The sequence below is a fragment of the Melanotaenia boesemani genome, chromosome 23 (assembly GCF_017639745.1).
Source record: "Melanotaenia boesemani isolate fMelBoe1 chromosome 23, fMelBoe1.pri, whole genome shotgun sequence".
Lineage (NCBI taxonomy): Eukaryota > Metazoa > Chordata > Actinopteri > Atheriniformes > Melanotaeniidae > Melanotaenia > Melanotaenia boesemani.
In genome coordinates, this window is record NC_055704.1 from 20789707 (window position 1) to 20810750 (window position 21044).

The 21044-nt window shown below is 39.4% G+C and overlaps 1 protein-coding gene across 1 annotated transcript in view; it reads left to right on the plus strand.

The window, feature by feature from the left end:
* The window catches only part of wnk1b (WNK lysine deficient protein kinase 1b), an 84956-nt gene that overhangs the window by 42242 nt on the left and 21670 nt on the right, over positions 1 to 21044 (plus strand). The window contains exons 5-15 of the mRNA XM_041977997.1: positions 577 to 734; positions 4839 to 4927; positions 5599 to 5738; positions 5896 to 5975; positions 9030 to 9209; positions 9394 to 9463; positions 9802 to 9989; positions 11665 to 11970; positions 14002 to 15435; positions 17565 to 17654; positions 18038 to 18112. Coding sequence (XP_041833931.1) covers positions 577 to 734; positions 4839 to 4927; positions 5599 to 5738; positions 5896 to 5975; positions 9030 to 9209; positions 9394 to 9463; positions 9802 to 9989; positions 11665 to 11970; positions 14002 to 15435; positions 17565 to 17654; positions 18038 to 18112 — 2810 coding nt within the window. The remainder of the gene's footprint in view (positions 1 to 576; positions 735 to 4838; positions 4928 to 5598; positions 5739 to 5895; positions 5976 to 9029; positions 9210 to 9393; positions 9464 to 9801; positions 9990 to 11664; positions 11971 to 14001; positions 15436 to 17564; positions 17655 to 18037; positions 18113 to 21044) is intronic.

A 21044-nucleotide genomic window follows, 5' to 3' on the forward strand; every position in this document is an offset into this window, starting at 1 on the left:
AGACCTCCAGTCAGATGGATTAAGTTGTTTGGAGATGCACACCCTCTACTTTTTTAATATAAATACACACTTAAACACACAGTTTAGTTCCACAGTATTTTCTTACGGACTCATTTTCTCATACAACAAGCACATGAATGTGCATATTTCTACACACTTGAGGCAAGAATGATACACTCACTGAGTCTCACAGCTTCTTTGTAGTAATTAGGGAGACTTTCAGTATTTGGACAGACTTGGAAATCACCCCACAAAACAAATATGTGGCACTAGTTTGTGGTTTTCCAAATATGTGTAGGAGTTTTATCAGTCTTAGGATACATATGCATTAAACTATATAAGTCTTTTCACCTCAAGCTTTTAATTCTTTTTACAGCATTTGTGTGCAAGTTAGTGTTTAATGGATATGCATTTAAGTATGCAAAGACTAAACAAGTTTGCATGTCATGTTGCAGGTAGTTTCTTACTTATTGTCTTTCTGGAAGATTAAGCAAAGTCAGTGTTTTCCCCTAATCTTAGAGAGCTAAGCTCAAACAACATACAAATGATTTTTTCCTCCCCTCTCTTTTTTTTAAGGTACTCCTGAGTTCATGGCTCCAGAGATGTATGAAGAGAAGTACGATGAGTCTGTAGACGTGTATGCCTTTGGGATGTGTATGCTGGAGATGGCCACCTCAGAGTATCCCTACTCTGAATGTCAAAATGCTGCCCAGATTTACAGACGCGTTACAAGTGTAAGTACCTCCCCTGAGATTTGTGTTACATTCATGAGTCACATGACAGCCTCTTTTTTTGTTTTTTGTCTCTAATTTCCATCCTCTCTCTGCCAATCCCCCCCAACAGTTGTTTACTGACTATATTAATAAGTTTGGCATGAGCTGCAGGAGATACAGTCATATGATGCTGTTTTTTTCTTCTGATTAATGTCTTTTGCATATACCCTTTTGCTCTCTTACAGACTTTTTCTTGAGAAAACCATACCACTCAGAAAACACTTATCGTGTTTGCCTTTTTTTCTCCACCTGTAGGGAGCAATATGGAGCCAGTTTGATCACATCAGGTTGAAATAGTTTGCAACAGTTTGCTCTAATAATTATGAGGAGAAAAACACGAGACAGACAGAAATGCAGTCAGACTTCGATTCAAACTTCAAGCCTCTAAGTGCTGCTAAGAGCATCAGACACACATCAGACATACATGCAGACAGATGAGCCATCTCCCTTATTTCCTTTTAGCTTGACTTCAACTTTGTGGAGGCTGACAGCAATGGTTTAATGGACCAGAGGATTTTTTATGAGAAACTCCTTTTTCTCATTTACCCTCCTTTAGTCCCATTATCCCTCATTTCTCTCTGCATCTCTCTCCAATGACATCTTTTATGTCTGTCATTGCTTTATTTGATATATTAAATTACTAGCAAAAACAAAAAGAAATGCTCAATTCAAGCAATCTCAAGTAGGATACAACTTTAAAGATATTAAACGTTAGAATTTAATAGTTTCTTTACACTCGGAAGGGTTGGATTTTATATACTTGTTAAAAAACCAAATATTCTCATTTTTTTATTTCATATATAATTTACAATAATCATAACATTTCTAGAACATAGACACATTCATGGGTTTTGTTCTCACATGATACATGTATGTGGTCACTGTGCTGTTTAATGTAGCTCAGTTTTCATTTTAAATAAATAAATGAGATTCCATATAGTACCAACCCAGACTATTTTACTGGCACTTTTAAAGTTTAACTAATTTAGATTAAGATTACTTTTCTGTCTCAGAGATAAGTCCTCTGTCTTTCCTCCTTTTGTGTCTTTCTGTTTCTGAATCGCTCAATTTCAGTGTTTCATGGGTGGATTAAGTTCAGACTGTATATTTGTATATGACTGGCCCTCATTCCTTTGCCGTCCCATTAACTCCCTCCCGCTAAAACCTGATCAAATCACATTGGATTATCCCTGGGACCTCAGCCCTTGGGGTAGTCGGGCTGTTTCTGTGAATGTGTTTGTATTATAACTAATTATCAATGATCTCATGCACTGAAAAAACTCATGTCCAACTTTAGTTTTCTGAATTTATTGCCACTCACAGATAAAAACCTTGTGACAGCCACAGGGTTCTCTAGTCACCTGCTTGCTTTCATTCCGCTGCCTAAAATCCATCCAACCAGATTTCCATCCATCATTTCTCCTTCTCTTTCCTCACTGATGTAGATAATCTCTAAAACTGTAGGTTTTATTTGCAACACTTACAAATAAAATAGATTTAATGCTTCTTTTTTTTATCAGTTGTTTACAATTGATGGATTATTTCACTTATGATAATTAAATTTTACTATCAGAGATCACTAACTACTGCAAATCTTTGACTAAGAGCTGCTTTTGTCTAATTTGTGACTTCTGGAACACAATCGGATATTTTCCTTTCATCTGGGTCATCTTCCCTGATATCTGATGTGCCTGTTTCACCAGCTTGTTTGTCTTACATGTGGAAGCTTTATTAGAATGTGTCCTGCAAGCTTTGTGCAGATTTCCTTTGGAGGTTTATGTCATTGGTTGGGAACATTGCTGCACAAAGTTCTTAAATCAACAGTTTCACTTTTGATTGCTTTACAGTTTTCTACGTTCTACTCTAGTCAAGTCCAGCTCCTACTACCACATGATGCTACCATCACCTTGTTTTATGTTATTAATGACATAATCCATGCTTTTGAGGACTACTGATGAAAATTCACTGTTTCTTTTATCAGATCAGAAAAACTTTGTGTCTCGTGAGATGGCTTTTGATAGATTGCTAGCAGGCTGTCATGAGCCTGTTAGTGAGGAAAGGCTTCAAAGCAGGAAACCTGTTGGTCTTTCTGACTTTTCCCCCTAGTCTGTAAAGATTTTCTTACATCCTTCTCAGCTGTGTCCAAGGGCAAAATCCTGTTTCACAGGTTAATGGGCAATTCTTTCTTCCTCACGGCTTGTTTTTTACTCATTGACGTTTACCATTAGCCTTGAGGCCCCATAAGCACTTGTGCACCCTCTTAATTGTATCTAATGAATCCCATTATTTACAAGTGGACTCCAGTCAAGCTGCAGAAACTTCATTGGCGCCACAAATAGAAGTAGAAAGTTTCAGAGCTCAGTTGCAAATGAATGCCGTATGCTTAGAAACCTAAAGGGGTCTAAAATCTTTCCATGGGCGCTGCATCTTATTTGGTTGCTGTTGCTGGCACGCAGACCTTTTTCTTTTTTTTGTCTTTCTAAAAATCAGTCTGGTTGGAATATGGACATGACAAACAGTGTTGTTGATATGATTCACGTCTTCTCTCCCTCTGGAACATTTCTAACTCCCCAATTAGCCTTATTTAACTAAAATCTAGGGTTCTCTCCATCCCTCCCTTCTTCTGTTGGACTTAATGCCATTACATCCTCCATCAGTCCTAACTTTGTTTGGCCCTGGAATCTCAGCCTGTGTGTGTGTGTGTGTGCAACACTGAGAGATAGAGGTAGTTATATAACGGTACACTGGTGGGGCAGCTGGAGAGAAACAGGTCAAGAGTGAAAAGTAAGGAAAGGAAGAGCAGAAGGAAATGGTCATTTGTTGGCTTGTAGACGATCAACAGCCTGTCAGTTAGTCAACCACTTTTGCTGACATTTTTCTTGTCCATTGTCCCAAGTGCTCTGTAGGTAAGTCGCTTATTTAACAAATTTGATCACCTTTATGATCCTTGTGCACTTTTCTATGTGGCGGTGCAATTTTTTTTTTTTTTTTTTTAACAAGCGGAATTCCATTTGAGGTAAAATTTCATCTACTTTAATTCCCTGCTTAATCAACTTGTCATCCGTTTTTAATAAACGTATGCCAGGTGGACTCGGCTGGAGATTTGGTACGGAAAAAGCAGAGACCAGATAATGTGAAGTGACACATCATTTGGGTTGTAGCGTTGCATCTTTTACATGCAAACAGATGGAAATAATGTTTGTCTTTTATTCCAATATTTAAGGTAAAGATTTCGCTTCAGCTCTTGTTTTGTTTTTCTTTATAGTCCTGATTCATTTTTAATGTCACAACATATGTCCAGCCATTCAGAAGCCTTCTAGCAAACAGTTAAGTAGAAATAATATGAGAAATATGCAGAAATATTTAACTACTACAACTATTTCCAACTCATGTTGCCCTGCCATGCTTAATATGTTTATCTACTAAATACTTTAAACACTGTTTGTTTGAACTTTCATTCAGTTGTAGCTTTTTCAGCATTGGGACATTTCCAGTGTTTATTATCATTTGGCCTCAGAAGCTTCGATTGGAGCCAACGGTCTCAGTTTGTTTCTGCTGATATTATTTTATTTTTTCTTCATTCATGTTATCCCTCAAAATGTGCTCTTGTGTTTTTAATTTAATCTGAAAGTATGGGATTCATTCTTCAAATGGGTTTAGCAGGAATTTGATCCTGGGTGAAACTATTTATGAACCTTCTTACACACCTCAGGTCCTCTCATGATGAAATGTTTATTCTGAAGACTTAATATGGTTTAAGTTAATTTGGGCTCAGTTATGCTGCTGTTATAGTTTTGAAAGTTTTCCTCTTCCTTCCATTTTGTCTTTAATAAAGGAAAAGCAAGTATTTGGGTCATCTGTCAAAAAGAACATCATGTACAGAGAAGAACCACTGGAATACATTAACATCTGAAACTTAATTTAGTGCTGTATATGTGTATAAATTAGATTGGACTTTGTGGTAAATCTTCCCTATGCATGAGTAGGAGAAGTTATTCCTGCCTTATGTTGATGTGTCTCTGAAAGCTTCCTTGCATTCATTGCGCTTTTATTTTGCTTGTGCAGGGAGTGAAGCCTGCCAGTTTTGACAAGGTAGCCATTCCTGAGGTGAAGGAAATTATAGACGGCTGCATTAGAACAAACAAAGATGAGCGGTGAGTCACAAAAACCACAAACTGCCAACTCTAAATATGGAGCTGTTTTGTTTGCATATGATCTTAGGAGTTTGGATTTCCAGATCGTCTGTTTTCATCTTCATTGTTTCTTCAATGTCTTTAATGTTAGTGGTTTCAAGTGTTGATTAAACACCCAGTAATGCATGAAAGCTACTTTGTGTTAAATGTCTTTCTGCATGGGTTGAGAGATTGAAGTGGTAAATCCTCCTTTTCTCTAAATTCTGATCCAGCTCACAGCGTCTGTGGTTAGAAATAAGAAGTACTCTGTTCGCTCTGCCCATGTTTTGGGTCTGCCAGCACATTCGTCATGACCTTGTGTCAGCTGCTTTACAGACTTAACCCAAAGCAACTTTTATTCTTGTCTTTTTTCCCCTTCTTTTTTTTCTCATTTCATTCCAGCCTAGTTGCTCTACCTTGACCTTTTGACATCATGTCAACATGTTGAGATCCCAGCAAAAATTTATGTCTGTTCTGTTAGCTTACAAGGTGGAGTTTAAACAGTCTGGCATAAAGTAGTGTAGAGAAGTTGCTTTAGTTCTCCTCATTGCCAATGTTTTTATTTAAATTTTTTAAATTTCTGTCTCTTGCTGAATCTCATTTCTAAAACATTTTGATGATCCTAATTTAGTTTTTGGGCTCTTTATCTCCAGATATGCCATAAAGACGCTGCTGACCCACGCGTTCTTCCAGGAGGAGACGGGGGTCAGGGTTGAACTTGCAGAGGAGGATGATGGGGAAATGATTGGTATCAAATTGTGGCTCAGGATAGAAGACGTCAAGAAGCTAAAAGGCAAGAAATTAGAAACTAATTTATGACCCATTTGAGTCTTTTCTGTCATATTTTTTCTGTAATGGCTCAAACAGTACAAAGAGCTTGAAATCCAAAGCTCATATTTTAGACAGACATTGCACCCAAGTGGTTGACTGACTGACAACCTTGCTTGCAGGAAAATATAAAGACAACGAAGCAATCGAGTTCTCCTATGATCTGAATAAGGACGTCCCTGAAGATGTGGCGCAGGAAATGGTATGTTCACTATTGAGACATTGATAATTTCACATAAGATGTTAGACAGAAGGAAATGATGTTTAGAAAGAAGTTTATTTAATTTAATTTATTTATTTACAAGACATGTATTATATTCTGTTTAAGATAAATCAGTTATAGTTAAGCCTTGTAAAATGGGTCACCCCAGAAGCCATAAAAAGGCTAATAAACAGGACCCCAAAACAAAGTACACACAAATAATAAATTTATGCATAATTTGGTTTATCCAAATCTAGAAATCCTAAAACTACTTAAAGTCTATAACCTACATCTTTTAAATATGTAAAAAAATATTTTCAGTTATATCAGGCCTCTTGCACATTGAATATAATTGTAAGGGCTATATTTTATATTAAAAGTTATTGTAATTTTTCTTATTTATTGTAAAACTTTATATTGTTATGAGGATCCCAGCTGTGTTTTATCAAACTAAGTGTATGTTAATAGTAATGTATGTTTAGATTTCTTTTTAAAGATGGATAGGCATTTTGACTTCTAGAGTGTCTTCAACCTCGTTCCAATCTGAGGACCCTTACCTGCTTCCTGCTTCTGTCCCCTACTGACGCTTGCTGCTTCGCTCTCCCCTCTGCCTGCATTTTTCTGCCAATATTCTTATTTTTCTACTCAAGAAACTCATGAGCAACGACTCCTGGATACTCACTAATCACTGGGACTGTATTTTGTGGTAGATTTGGTTGAATACTGCTATTTTTTTTTAAGACTTACAATCTTGTCAGTGTCATGTCAGCGTGGCCTACAAATAGTAGAAGCCTTATCTACAGTTACTCAGGAGCTAAAGCTAACCAGCTGCAAGATGCCGCCCTTCTCTACAGATGACTATGACACACTTCTACAGAGGATCAACATGCTGGAAACAAAGATTCAACAGCTTGAGGTGAATGTGGAAGTGAATGGATTGTGTGGCAATGAAACAACCTTGCCTTTAATAAAAAACAGCGGACAAGATTGTGCTAACACACAGCTGATTAGCACAAACTTAGCTGGAAAGAAAAAGGAGAACAATGTACAAGGTAATAACTCTTTCACTGATAGTCCTCCCTGGAATGCTCTTGGTGCAAAGCCAAAGAGTAAATCATCTCACAGGGAAATGGGAGGACGAGTAACAGGCAGAGCCCAGTTTGCTGAAATTAGCGATGTGACCGGCTGGCCTGCTCTACCATCCAGACCAAGCACATCCTCAACCCCTCTCATTAGCAAGACACAGTCGTGGCCAGTTATCAGAAGGAAAACTAATAAATCCTCTCTACAACAACCGGACATGCAACTACAGAACAGGTTTGATCCACTGCTGCAGGATTCTGGATCTACATCCGATGACCAAAGTGAAATCTTCCTACACACCAGGGTAAGACCAAAGAACGAGTCAGAAAATAAAAGGCAACAAGAAAAGCAAATGGCTGGGCCTCAGACTCTGATTGTTGGTGACTTCGGTGCGAAAGACGTGAGAAATGTGTGTGGAAAACTTACAAAAGTACTGTGCTTTCCCAAGGATATGGTATCAGATGCGAGAGGCAAAATTACGCAAATTGTGGCATGTGGGGTCGAATGATGTTGTGAAACAACAATCTGAGGTGCCGAAACAGGATTTTACTGAACTGCTGGATACGATCAGCTGTCTGGATGCCCGGATATTCATCAGTGGCCCTCTCCCTTCCATCAGAGGAATGGAGAGATTCAGTAGGCTGTTTAGTCTGAATGCATGGCTGTCGGCTCTATGTACCACACATCCAGTTCATTTCATAGACAACTTCAGCTTCTTCTGGGACCGCAGGCACTTTTTTAAGATGGATGGAGTGAAGCTGTTCGCCTCCAACCTGTTTTATTTTCTGAACAGACACTCTGTTCCCTCGGACAAGGACAACAGACAAGAGAGACCAAAACAACGTGATAAGACAGAGTCTAGAGCAGGGGTGCCCAAGTTCGGTCCTCGAGATCTACCATCCTGCAACTTTTAGATGCAACCCTTCTCCAACACGCTTGAATCAGAGGTCATCTGCATGTCATTCAGCTCTGCAGAGGCCTGGTAACGAGCCAGTCATTTGATTCAGGTGTGTTGGAGAAGGGTTGCATCTAAAAGTTGCAGGATGGTAGATCTCGAGGACCGGATTTGGGCACCCCTGGTCTAGAGAAACCTTAAGAAAAAAAACCCTCATCCCCCTCCCGAAGAAAGCCCCAAAGCTCTCAACAAGGACCCACCCCTTTCATCTCATCATCCTCCATCCAAGTTATCTGCAAAAATGACTTTATGGAGGACATTAGAAGAATTAATAAAATCGTTGACATAGTGGACCTAATATCAAGCCCTGCGGGACTCCACAATTTAGTTTTAACTTGTGACACGCTATTTTTTTATGTGAACATATTGCTCCCTTTCATATATATATATTCTAAACCAACTGAGTGCTGTGCCCCTGACACCATAATGTTGCAGTTTGCCAAGGAGAATATTCAAGTTAGAGGTGTCAAATGCTTTTGACAAATCCAGGAAAATGCCAATACCACATTCTCCTTCATCAATAGCGTCATATATTTTTTTCAGTGAGATTAAGAATAGCCATACAGGTTGTTTTCTTCTTCCTAAAGTCGTATTGTGATGGGTTAAGTATGTTACATCTATCTACGTAATTACCAAGTCTGGAGTGGACTACTTTCTCTAATACTTTTGAGAGGGTTGGTAGTATAGAGATTGGTTGATAATTGTGTGTATTGTTTTTATCACCGGCTTTAAATAATGGAATAATATTTGCAATTTTTGTCATTATTGGTACCACACCACTCAGAAATGAAAGATTTATGGTATAAATAAGTGGATCCGCTATTTCTTTCACATTTGCTTTGAGGATTTTACTACGTTCATGGTAATTTGACTCACTTCTATTTTATTTGTTGGTGTAAGGAAAAAGGAATTGACATAATTATTTCTGAGATATTATTGCAAAAAAGGAATGGAATGGAGGGGCTGGTGTAAACTGTTTGCTGTCTGAATTTGTGTATCTTCTTCTAACTCCCTAGGTTGAGTCAGGTTATGTTGCTGAGGCTGACCATAAGACTATGGCCAAGGCTATCAAGGACCGTGTGTCACTGATCCTAAAGAAGAGAGAACAGAGGCAGCTGGTACGAGAAGAACAGGAGAAGAGAAAACTGGAGGCAGAACAACAACAACAAGAGTCCTTAAAAACTTCACACACGCAGGTTTGTTGGACCGGTACAATGACCTGACGCAATCTAAAGCTCAGAGACCTTACAGACGATATTCCAGTTGGAGGATTCTGTATATGTGGAACATGTGGATTCAATAGACAGTATTTAAGTAGAAGTTAGTTTTAATTGGTACTTTGCATTAATTTGACTCTTGCTTCTGTTTGTATGTCTGCAGGCAGAGACAGAGGAGCCCGAAGTGGAGCAACAACAGCATCACTATCAGCAGACCGCCATCTCACATACATGTAAGATTGGAAATAGCATATCAATTCAAAATACTTTGCTAAAGTCCTTGAATACTTACGCAATCTAAGATTAGCATCTGGCATTTTTTCCAGGTATTGTGAAAACTTGCATCTAAAAAAATACTTGCTGGGTAATTGTCAATGTTTTCCTGTAAAGCAAGATCAGCTATTTATGTCTCAGTATTCTAATGTGCACACAATTCCAAGTCATCCCACTGTAATCAGAAGTTACCTTGGAAAGTATTCCTTCCTCTAATTGTTTTCCTCCATAGTTTTTGAGCTTCTGTTGAAGTCATTACTTTGAGGACTACAAATGGTTACCTCTGTGTTTCTCCCAGCTGAAGGAGGTGTTGACAGTGGGCAGGGTTCCTCCGTTTTCTCCTCAGACTCCCCCCACCTGGGTCAGCTGACCATGTCATACAGCTGCCCCCCCTCTTCCCAGCCCCCTTCCCAGACCCCATACCCTCCAAACCCCTCCGCTGCCCTGCAGCAACACCCAGGCTACACCCAGCCGCCGCAGCCGATGGTAAGTAATGACTTGATTGAACTAACTCGTGACTGTCTCACCGTGTCTGTGAGAAGTGGCATCCTCACAGATTTGATAGAAAATGACTCATCAGTTTGAAGTGAACTCTGCACAGTGTGTATTGAAGTGAGGTGGAATGATGTTTGCAGTGTTTGGAATTGGCTGTAAATGGTAATTGCCTGAGTTTATTTTTTTTTATTATTTTTCTTTAATTTAGTACTTTATATTTATTTTCATTTGATGCAAATGACTTTCGGTGTCTTAAAGAAACATAACAGAAGTTACTGAACTGTTTTCTTACCAAACAAAGCATGCAGTGTAAAACATTTAACCAAATATAAAAACACAGTAGAATTTCGGTCAATATTTTCACCTTTTTAAGCCATCAGTCAGATAAGATGTACCCAGTCAGATGCTCCCCCTAGCAGTCAGCCCATAAGCTACTTATTCACTTAGTTATCCAGCAGACCAGTGCAGTTTGTCCTCTACTGTTGCCATTCAGCCATTTCTGTCAAGTCATCCACCCTTTCCTTATATTCCAGGGTTTCATACATCCCTCTTTCCCACAGTCCTGCTATCTCATCTACCATTTAGTCCTTCTTTCTCTGTCTCAACCCTTCCTCATGTCTGTGAAGATCCACATATTCTAGTTATTTATTCATTTTACAGTTACATACTTCATTTCATCACTCATGTTCTTAATATTTTTGTTTTGATCATTTAGATTGTGTATATTTGGGCTCATGCTATTTCTAAAGTGATCAAGCAGAAGAATCGTGTGCAGTAAAGTTTGCTGACCAAGCGATACTTGAAACTGATTGGTTTATTGAAAATGTCTTACATCTACAATATGCTTTACATATAACTTCATTCACATATATTCAGGGATTTTTCCCAGCATACAACAGAGCAGTAACACATTAGCGTGAAAAGCAGCTGCTAATGGAGAGGTGAGCTGCATTAGATCTGGCGGTCTGATGATCTTTGCTTCTTATCAGACATGCTGACTGGGATAATCATTCAGTTTGTGGGCTGATTGATGGAATAACTCAATCATGGCTTTGGCTTCATTTGAGAGGCTGTTTTTGAGTTAAAAGAGAATTTCTCAGGCTTATCACACAATCAAGAGTTGTTTTTTTTAAGTCTGTGTTGTAAATAAAGCCTTTTGCTTTATCTTAACAAATCATTTTACCTGATTATTTGTTATGTAATGTTTTCATTTTCTGTTGATGCCTGATGTTTTTTTTCTATTTCTTTTGTAAATTTATCTTCAGGTTGTATTTTATGTACGTTTCATGTTAATTTCTTTATGTTGTTTACAATTATTTATAGTAGGATGATGTAGAACATGTAAAGGATTTATTTTAATGAAAAATGCTTGGTTAAGTTAACCTGTGATATTCTGCCTCTGAACTGATTCAGAAGCAGACTGTCGTTGGTGAACTTATTCTCTTTGTAAATTTGCATATAATGTCAATTATCAGACTGAAATAAGAAATCATGTTAGCGCTGATTTTTTTTTTTTTTTTTTTTTTTTTTGTTGCTTTAATTAATCTGAGTTTTCCCTGTTTTTCATGTTATTCTTATGTTATATATATTTAAGAATTTTTGTTTTTAATTTCTTTGTTTTTCATGTTGGTTCCACCCTCTTCCACCTCCTCTCCCTGGCCTGCAGCCCGTATCACACTGCCGTCGAAGTCGTAGCATGTCTATTTGCGTCCCCCCCTCCTCCTACTCCTTCTCTCACGCTCCTCCATCCCTGGCCATTCCTCCAAAAAAGCCTGCCACACCTCCTCCAGACTTGTCCTCCTACACCTCCACCTCTACCACCTCCCCCAGCACACCTCTCGCAGCTGAGAGGGACACTTTCGCTGGGCGCCTCTCCAAGGCCCTGGAGACAGTCCTACCCCTTCACTCAGCCTCTTCTCAGCCCAGGGCCAGGCAGCGGAGGGCCAGCCTACCTGCTCTGTTCTCAACCCCTGTAGGTTCACAGACATAATCCCTGTGGTGGTGAGAACCAAAGAGGGAAGAGAGAGAAAAAGATGAACATTGGCCACACTGACCTTTGAAATATATGAAAATTAAAATGCTTTAAAGAAGAATGCACCGTCATGTACATCTGGAAATTCAATTAATTAAATACTAGTAATTAACATTAACATAAAATATGTTGTTGGTTACAGTTCAAGTTGTAATGTAGAAAATTTAAACCTTTTTATGTAAAGCAGAAATTTCATGGGCTGAGCAAATAAAACAGCCTGAAAAATCCATCTTTAAATGGTATCTCTACCATGATAAGTACATTTCACATCATTTTTACTCCAGTGTTTAGTGTAGTCGGTCCTGGGGACCCCCTGCCTTGCATTGTTAAAATGTTCCAACACACCTAGCTCTAATGAATTGGTCACCTCGGGATAAAACTCAGCAGAAGCTTGATAAATGAATTAGATCTGGTGTGTTAAAGCAGAGAAAGCTCCAAAATATTCAAATCAAGGATTCCTCAGGACCTGGACTGGAAAACCAGAGGTCCTTGTTTTCATTGTTCAGACTCATCAATCTCTTTAACTCTCTCTCCCTCTAGTAGGCCATTGTGTGTTCTTATTAAATACAAAGTGTCATGATCCATAACCATGGTCTATGACACCAGAATCCAATAAAAATGTGCATCTTCTGTCAGGAAAAGTGCTCAGTCCTCAATCTAGAAATTAAACTAATGTTGCTCAAGTTATATAGTATACAAATCCACGGCACAACACCTGCCTAACTAACGGTCCTTCATGCACTCTACAAGTTGGCTTGAATTAATAAAATATATATGTATTTGCATTTCCACTGCAGGAACTAGAAAGAGTTCTAGGAGAGAAATTATATTCCCAAAAAAAGCCCTTGGAGTGAGGTAGTATTAAAAAGCTGTTATTTATTATTAAGTGTTATCTTGGATTTTTACCAATAAATAAAACAAACCTTTCAAAGTGTGAAACATTGACAGATTTTTTGTTAATAAAGCTGAGGAGCACTTCCATGTCTGTAACTTATTCTGATCTGTAGGGCAGAGCACTGTCTACAGAAAACAGCAGAGGCTGCCGTGGTCGTGATGAAGATATGATTTACAAACTGATTTAAGGTGTTAATCTGTGATTGCTTCACAGGAGCTGTGTTCTAAGACAAATAAAAATATCCACAACCCCACAGAAATATGTAACATACTTATTTTGAGTAAATGTTAATTGTGGGTTGTTTCACAGCAGTTATGTTTTAAAGCACAAATACAAAAATGCCTCAAGACCCATAAATTGTGCAGCATTAAATAATTTTGAGTTAATATGGCTGCAGTGGACTTTCTGGTTTTAACATCCATCCAACATCTAGGCTCAGCGTAGCAGTGCAGAGACCCTGGCTTACACTGTTGAGGTGGAGAGACGCTCTTTAATTTGCCTTAATCTACCTTAAACCTCAAATCTCAGTGGAAAGGCATCAGAGCCAGGGCTGAAATAATTTTTGGCTCCAGGAAAACATCTCAAAGTGCTGTTAGTTGAAATGCACTTTCCAATATTCTTTAAATTTGACTGTGACAAAGTTGTAATTCTGCAAGCTTATTTTTAATAAAAAAAGACAAATTTCCTGATTGAAGATGCATCTGGATATTACCACGCTTAAAATCAGTGTTTGGCATTTCTTCTTTCCATTTTATCCACCTGTGAGCTTGCAGATCTCTCCTTTTCTGTCTGGTCTCTGCCTGTCTTTCTCCTGCAGCTCTACCAGTGTATCACTTTACCCTTCTGTTGTAATCAGCTTTATATCTTTTCCTTACCTTTTAGTTTCATCAGTTTGCAGCATTTGATTACATTCTGTTCCTTCCTAATCATGCAATCTGCTTTCAGTTTGGAGGATTAATATAATCCTTTTTTCTCTTGGATTTGAATTATTTTTTGTTATTATTTGTCGCCATTTCATGTGGGGCTTTGCCGTGGCTCTCTGTCATTAAATCCATTGTATCTCATTGTCGCAGCAGCTTTCAGTGCCACACCCCTTCAGCGGAGGAGCAAGCTCAGGTGGAGGAGGCACAGGAGGGGGCATCCCTCTCCCAACTCTCCCAGACCCCCCAACCATTTTCTTCCCTTCCATCCCAGAGCGTCCCATTTCCTTCTCACCTCCTCCTACTGGGCCTCCAAAGGCGTACAACACACAGAGACGCAAGAGCACGTCTATTCTCGAGGCGCACACCCGACACTTCCAGCCTGCCTACACTCGCTATGGAAGCAGCCTCCACCCCTTTTCTGGAATGGAAGGTGTTGATACTCCACCCCTTTTTATGGTCAATCCTGGTTTTGCCGCAGCTGCTCAAAGACTTGGTGTTGGGGAACCTCTCCATCTCCCAGGACAGTCTGACCCAAGTATGTATGGTTTTAAAGACATGAGAGCAGAACACGAGGAAGCAGTGAGGAGATTAAGTCTGAATCAAGCTGCCCTTTTGGACCATTATGAAGCAATGGCATATGGAGGATATCCAATGACTGCACACCAGCTTGGCCACTTGAGTTTCCATCAGAGGCAGGCAGCAGCTGCAGCTGCTAGTTTAGCCTTTGATCCTGGTCCTTCTCAACCAGGGTTCTTACACCCACACCTTATACAAAGAATGAGTGCACACAGCCCAGTACCTCCACCTTTACCCCCCATGAGTGCATCAACAGGTGGTTCCATCTCCTCCTCGTCATCTGAGGGATTCTATCCTCCGCAGCATGCATCCTCATCCTCCTTCCCTATTTCAGCACCTCCAGTTATGGCTGATGCCCCGCCATCTGCTGGAAGTGTTTTTGAATTTCATTTAGCAGCAGCGGCGGCAGCTGCAGCTGCTGCTGGAGACCCAAATCTCCTTGCATCCAGACTTTACAGAGCCCGAAGGAGCTCCATGGACCTCCCTCTAGAGGACAGCTCTGGAACAGGATCTGGTGGCTCAGGAACATACAGCCGCCTCCAGCCGGTGACGGAGGAACTGCATACATACATTAGTCCGGAGCTTCCCATACCCCCTGGAAGCCTTCTCCTTCACCACATTGGTGTAAACACAAAGGACAGAAGTCCAGATCCGTCCAGTGACTCTCTGGCTTCCTCTGACGCAGGAGAATTCCAGTCACCACCTCCCCCACCTCTCCTCCCTCCCTTTGATTCCTCTGCAGCCCAGTCTATACCTCGCTCGTCCTCGTCTGTACACTATGATTCATCAGGGGGAGTGCTTCACATGGATCCCCAGGGACATCCCCCTTCAGTGCAGAACTTTTTTCCCCCCACCCCGTTGTCTGAGCCCCCGCTTGGTGGAGCACCATCAACTCAGCTGGAGTCACTGATGCAGAGTGCCTGGGCTCGGCATGGAGGGGTGGTACCAGCCCAACCTGATATGACATACCACGAGTCATTCCTGGCTATGCAGGCTGCTAACCCCCCTCTGGTACAGTTTAGATCTTAAGCACCCACTGGTCTCTGGGTCAGTTACCAATTTAGATCACTATGGATGTTAATGATACTTTGAAGTAGCTCTTTCTTGTTTTGGCTTCAAATTATTTATATCTCATACATAGGTAGAAGATTTGGTAAATACTGCCATAGATTTCTAACATCATAAAGACAGTTAAACCATAAAATGTTCTCATCCCAGTAAGACGGAAATAGAAACTAATTTCATCCATCAAATAGCAAGATTCATTTTAGGGGTAATTAAATTAAATTATATAAGTAATCTGACCCAGAGGCAGTTACACCAATCCCTGTTGTTTTTATACCCTGCTGACCCAGGTCCCCCAGCTAATGCTTATTTGTCATCTTGTAGTCTGGTTGTGATTTTAACCCCCTCCAGTCATATCAGCCCCCACAGAGAGGGTCTCACAGTCTCCCATCATAATCTCTCACAGAGGAATCGTGAGTAGAAATAATATAATGAAGAGCATGACTTCAGTCCCTGTTAGTTCTGGGAAGACTTGATAGAGGGCACGACACAGATCACATCTGGGGGAGAACAGGACATTTTATTTGAGTCTTTATTGTTGGACATACAGGTGGTAGTCTTTGAGACACTCTCCAGTATATAAGCTTTATGAACAAACAGTCTAAGCCCCCTCCTTTATGTATTTATGTTGTGTATTTCATTTATTTTCTCAGTGTAAGTAATATTTTGTCTGTATGTTCATATATAAATGTATATGAGAAATGTGTGTTTGTATCGGTATACCGTTTCTATGGTATACTTGAATTTTGCTCATACAAATCCAAGGTCAAATTGATGATCAGAATGTTAATTGCGCTCTTAAAAAACATCAAAACTTAGATGCAAACAGGATGAATTTGACAGCCGTCTCCACACAGGCTTGAAACTCCATTGAAGTAGTATAAATCAGCAAGACTTTGTTGATTTGTATGGTCAAACACACAGAAACATACAACAAAACTGAGCGGGCTTAGACAAACCCAGCAGTGTAACCTTGTACAGAGCCATTCATATGTATGTTTTACAAGTTCTTTCTGTTGTTTTCCTTGTAAATGTAAAAGAGCTTGAATTCAAAGCAGTTCCTTATTGTTTTGTCATTTTCTGCCTAGACTGAAGAGCAACTTCACACACTGGGTTCGCAGATCACAGCTGAACTCTATTAAACCCTTAGAACGCTGATGTTTTCAATACCACCTGTACCCTCTTCATTTATTTCATTTTCATTCAGCCTTTCTTTTAATTCCTTCTTTACGATCAGCTCATGTTTCATGTAGTTTACCTGATCTTTTCTGTCAGTTTTAACGATAAAATTTGTGTTTTGCCGTGTTTACGGTGCTGCCTGCACTGTTAGTAAAAGGTAGGTAGCAGTGTGTCTCGAGCAACATGCTGTACCTGCATAAGCTTTCTTCACACTTGGTGAGCGTGAGCTTCATGATGAGTACAGAGTTGCAAACAGCCTTCTAAGGGTTCATCCACTAATAGGTTGGTCATAATTGTCAGAATGGAGGGAATACATCAGAATTGTATTGGAAATAAGAATTAAACGTAGAGTTGATTAGAGTCAGCAAAGGTGGGAGTTAGCAGAAAAAGCTTTAAACACTTAAGCTGACTATTTTATTATTCATTGGCATTTCTCAAGCTTCTACTCTGAGCTGCAGTATGTAACATCTTATTATCACTGCCCATCACTTAGGGTCTTACCTGCATGTTAAAACAAAAGCAAAACCCTACTTACACCCTGCCTAACCCCAGTACAGTGCCTGTTGTGTTACTGTATATGCATACAGCAGGTGTCAGTGTGCATATATTTGTTGCTGGATGCATTAGTGTGTATAAATGTCTGTGCATGGGTGCATACACAAGAAGAATAAAAGCTGATCAGTAGAGATTAAAGTACCTTGTGTTTGCACTCATGGAAATTTTTGCTCTTGAAATATAAACATGTTCTGATTTTTTTTTTTTTTTTATCTCTCTCCTTGCTGTCAATCTCTTTTTTTTTTCTTTCCTCCACCTCAATGGTTTCATATCCTGCCACATTGGATCTTTCCCCCTGTCTCTTTTTCTGTTTGTCTTCCTATAAATCTGTTTCCAAGCAGCAGGTGCGGGCCTCCACCCCTCAGCCAAGTTCAGGACCTCCTCTGGTGCCAGCCACCAACCAGCCAGCTCCTCCTGGGACTTCCCAACAAGTAAGAAACATTAAAACCCTTGTAGAGATAAAATGCAGACATGGTAACCCTGTAGTTTTTGTGCATATTCAGTAATTTCTCTTACAGAGCTGATGCTGCAACAAAATCAGTCGTTCTGAAGAAATGTTTCTGCTCACTGCACAAAACAACTCTTGAAGTAGTTGTGGCTCTAATCCCATTTTAATGTACAAAAGATGTAATAAGAGCTTAAATGATAGAATAAGCTGGAATATATCTGCAAATATAACCTAATTAGATTCAACATAAGTCATTATTGTGGTCACATCCTACTGAAGTATTTTGTGTTAGTGGTCTTTTCTCACTTATTTATTTACTACCATCTTACCTCTGAACATCTTCATCTCTGTGTTCTTCTCCTCCAGGTTGTATCATCTAGTCAGAGTAGTGCATCTCTTCAAAGCCCCCCACACACAGTTCAACAACAGGTGCCTGCACAGGTACGGGATTTTTAAAGTGAATATATAGAAAAAAGTAGTCATCAATGCACCCAAACTAGAACAGTTGTTGGATTGAATTTAATGTTTTGGTATTAACACAGGCATGCACACAGATTCAGTAAATATACTTAATCTACAGTATGTTTTCAGAGTCTTAATATCAACCAGCTGTAACCAGCTGAACATGTTTTCAGAGAAAGCTGAAAGGCATGAACTAATAAACTGGCACACATTACAAGCCATGACGTATGTGTAATTAAACAGATGAAATTCAGATTTGGATGTCAATAAAATAAATATTCTTATATTTCATGCTGTTGATGTTTATGTGCTGTGTTATTATAGCTTGTTCTGTTCCACTTTAAAGTCTTCATCAGCTCAAGAGATTTTCTGTTTTTTTTCCTTTCCATTCTCTGGCTTACTCATGGGCATGCTGCCTGTTTACCACCGGGTTTGTTTCTGTTTTTCACGTATTGCTTTTTTTGTTTTGTGTGTGTGTGTGTGTGTGTAGCTGTGTGATCTAAGTCCATCTCCCAGTATAGAACACCTTTACCTTTTGTACCAAGCTGCCCAACTAACTCTGTTCCAGGTACCATTGCGTTTTGCATTGTATATGTGTATGTGGGTCTTCTGTTATTGGGTGACTGTGTGTGAATCCATCCTGTTGCGTACCGTGATGTACCTTTGAATCTAAATGTGTTTCAGTGTGACTGTGTGTTGATCTATTTTATGTTGAACAGCATACATGCAAGATTTTTCTCTTTTGTATATACCAGCTGTCATTTCCACTTTGTTTACCTAAGACACTCCTACTCACAACCTTATTAATTAAAAGCATTTATTAAAAAATACATAAACATGTTTTATGGAAATGCAGATGGGTAATATGGCAGGAGGTTAATATGACAGATGAGGGAGAATCTTCAAATGTTTATTTTACCAGAGATACAAGTACAGACTGCTTTCTTCTACCTAAAAACTTAAATAAAATTGAAATATCAATATGCAGATATTTAAAAGTGTAACTACACCCCCTACTTTAAGCGTAACTCCACCTACTGCTGAATTTGAAAAATGCCAGAAACTGCAAGGGTTGGGGTGGGAGGTGTGGGGTGTTCAGTGAATGGAGAGTGGGCGGGTCAGCATACACAGGTAGAAATGATTGACAGACAGCAGCTCAGCTCACTGGCAAGATGCAAAGTCAGATTCACAAAGCAGCTACGCCACAGAGCGTCTTTGAGGTGGAAGACTTTTCCCCTCCTGAATCTCCTCAGCTGCACAAAAGCAAGGTGGTCCTGAACCGTATTAGTCTAAGCTGTTAGCGCTGTTAGCTGGCCTGTCAGCAGCTCTAGAAAGCTGCGGAGATTCGCGGCAGTTTGCTGCAGCTGCAGGAAGTTTCCGCTGCTGCGATTTGAGCTGTTACCTGTCGCCAGATGAGAATCATCAGGTAAAAAATGAAGTCCGGTGTTACTGTTACACCCCTCAAAAGCTCAAATCCGTCCCATTAATCAGAAACTCTCTGAAAGAATAGAAGTCTGAAACTAGCAAATCTACACCACATAAGTTCATTTCCCTTCATATGCATCCGTGGGCATGGTTTTCTATGACGAGGACCCGTCTATTTGCTTCTGGAGGAAGGGGCTGTGGGGTTTTTTAAATTTTCTGGTGACGTAGAAACGCACCAAGTAAGGTTGTACGTCATGAAAAACATAACCTGGTTTTATGCTATAGGGGGTGTTATGAGCCATTTTTGACCCACAAAATCCTATTTTTTTAAAGAAATTAACTGCATAGAATAGATGGACATATTCAACTTGATGTCCTTCAACATTTTAAAATTTGCCTTCATCTTGGTCTTCTGCAGCCAAAAGTTATGAGCAAAAAGTACGTCTGAATAGAAACCATAAAATGATAGATGTCAATAACAAGACGCTCCAAACACACACCCTCATTTTTTAGGGTGTCTTTAACTACATCAATACATTGATTTGATGATCAACAAGCCAATAGCTTTGACCTAATTGACACCATAGATCAAACATATTTACAGTAATCATTTGTACGAAGACACACATAAGAAAGAACATGTGGAGTTGTTCACATATGCTTTGTTCTAACCATCACCTTCATAACAACTCTCATGGTCAAACTTGCAAATTCCAACTTTATTATTTATGATTTCTTTTACTCTTAATGGTACTACAATTTACAAAAAGAAGTAAGTATTAAAAATAGCTTAAGATAGAAACTCAAATCATTAACCTATTTGGAAAAATCATGCTAAGGTCACAAGTGAAGTAAGTAGGGTCATTAAGACTGCAAAGATTTTTTTTTTTTTGCAACTGCATAAGTTGCCCCCTGCTGGTCATTAGGTAGAATGCAGGTTTAAACCACATATATTGGCTTCACTTTTTCTGACCAAAAGGCATCTTTCTTTCTCTTTCTTTCTTTCTCTCTCTATCTCTTTCGAAAAGCTCTCCATGATGTTGACTAGGAAATTGTTCCCAGTGACATTCTGACATTTTCTGGAGAAGATGGAAGAGGTTTCTGAAATCGCTTTTTAAAATCTCAGTCAGGAAACGTTTGAGAAGCCAAGTAGTCTCAAGTAGTAAAAATGTTGCCCATCTACATTGTGAGAGGAAGTTGCTTGTTTCCCCATAGTCTTAAAAGCCTTCCTGCACTTTGTCTCGTGAGTTTTGTTTTGTGGTTGCATGGTTGAGTCATGTGTTTGCAGCCATTTTGTTCATGGATTTGTTGTTTGGTTTCAGAGCTTAAGATGTTGTCACTAATAGAGTTGATGTATCCGTTTGTCAAATGTGATTACATTTCAGTGAGCTGTAAGGAGCTTTTTCTTCAGCTCTTTGTTTTTAACATCATATATCAGGGACACCAGTTTTCTCCAGTTATATATGATGTAAAGATGGGCTTTAGC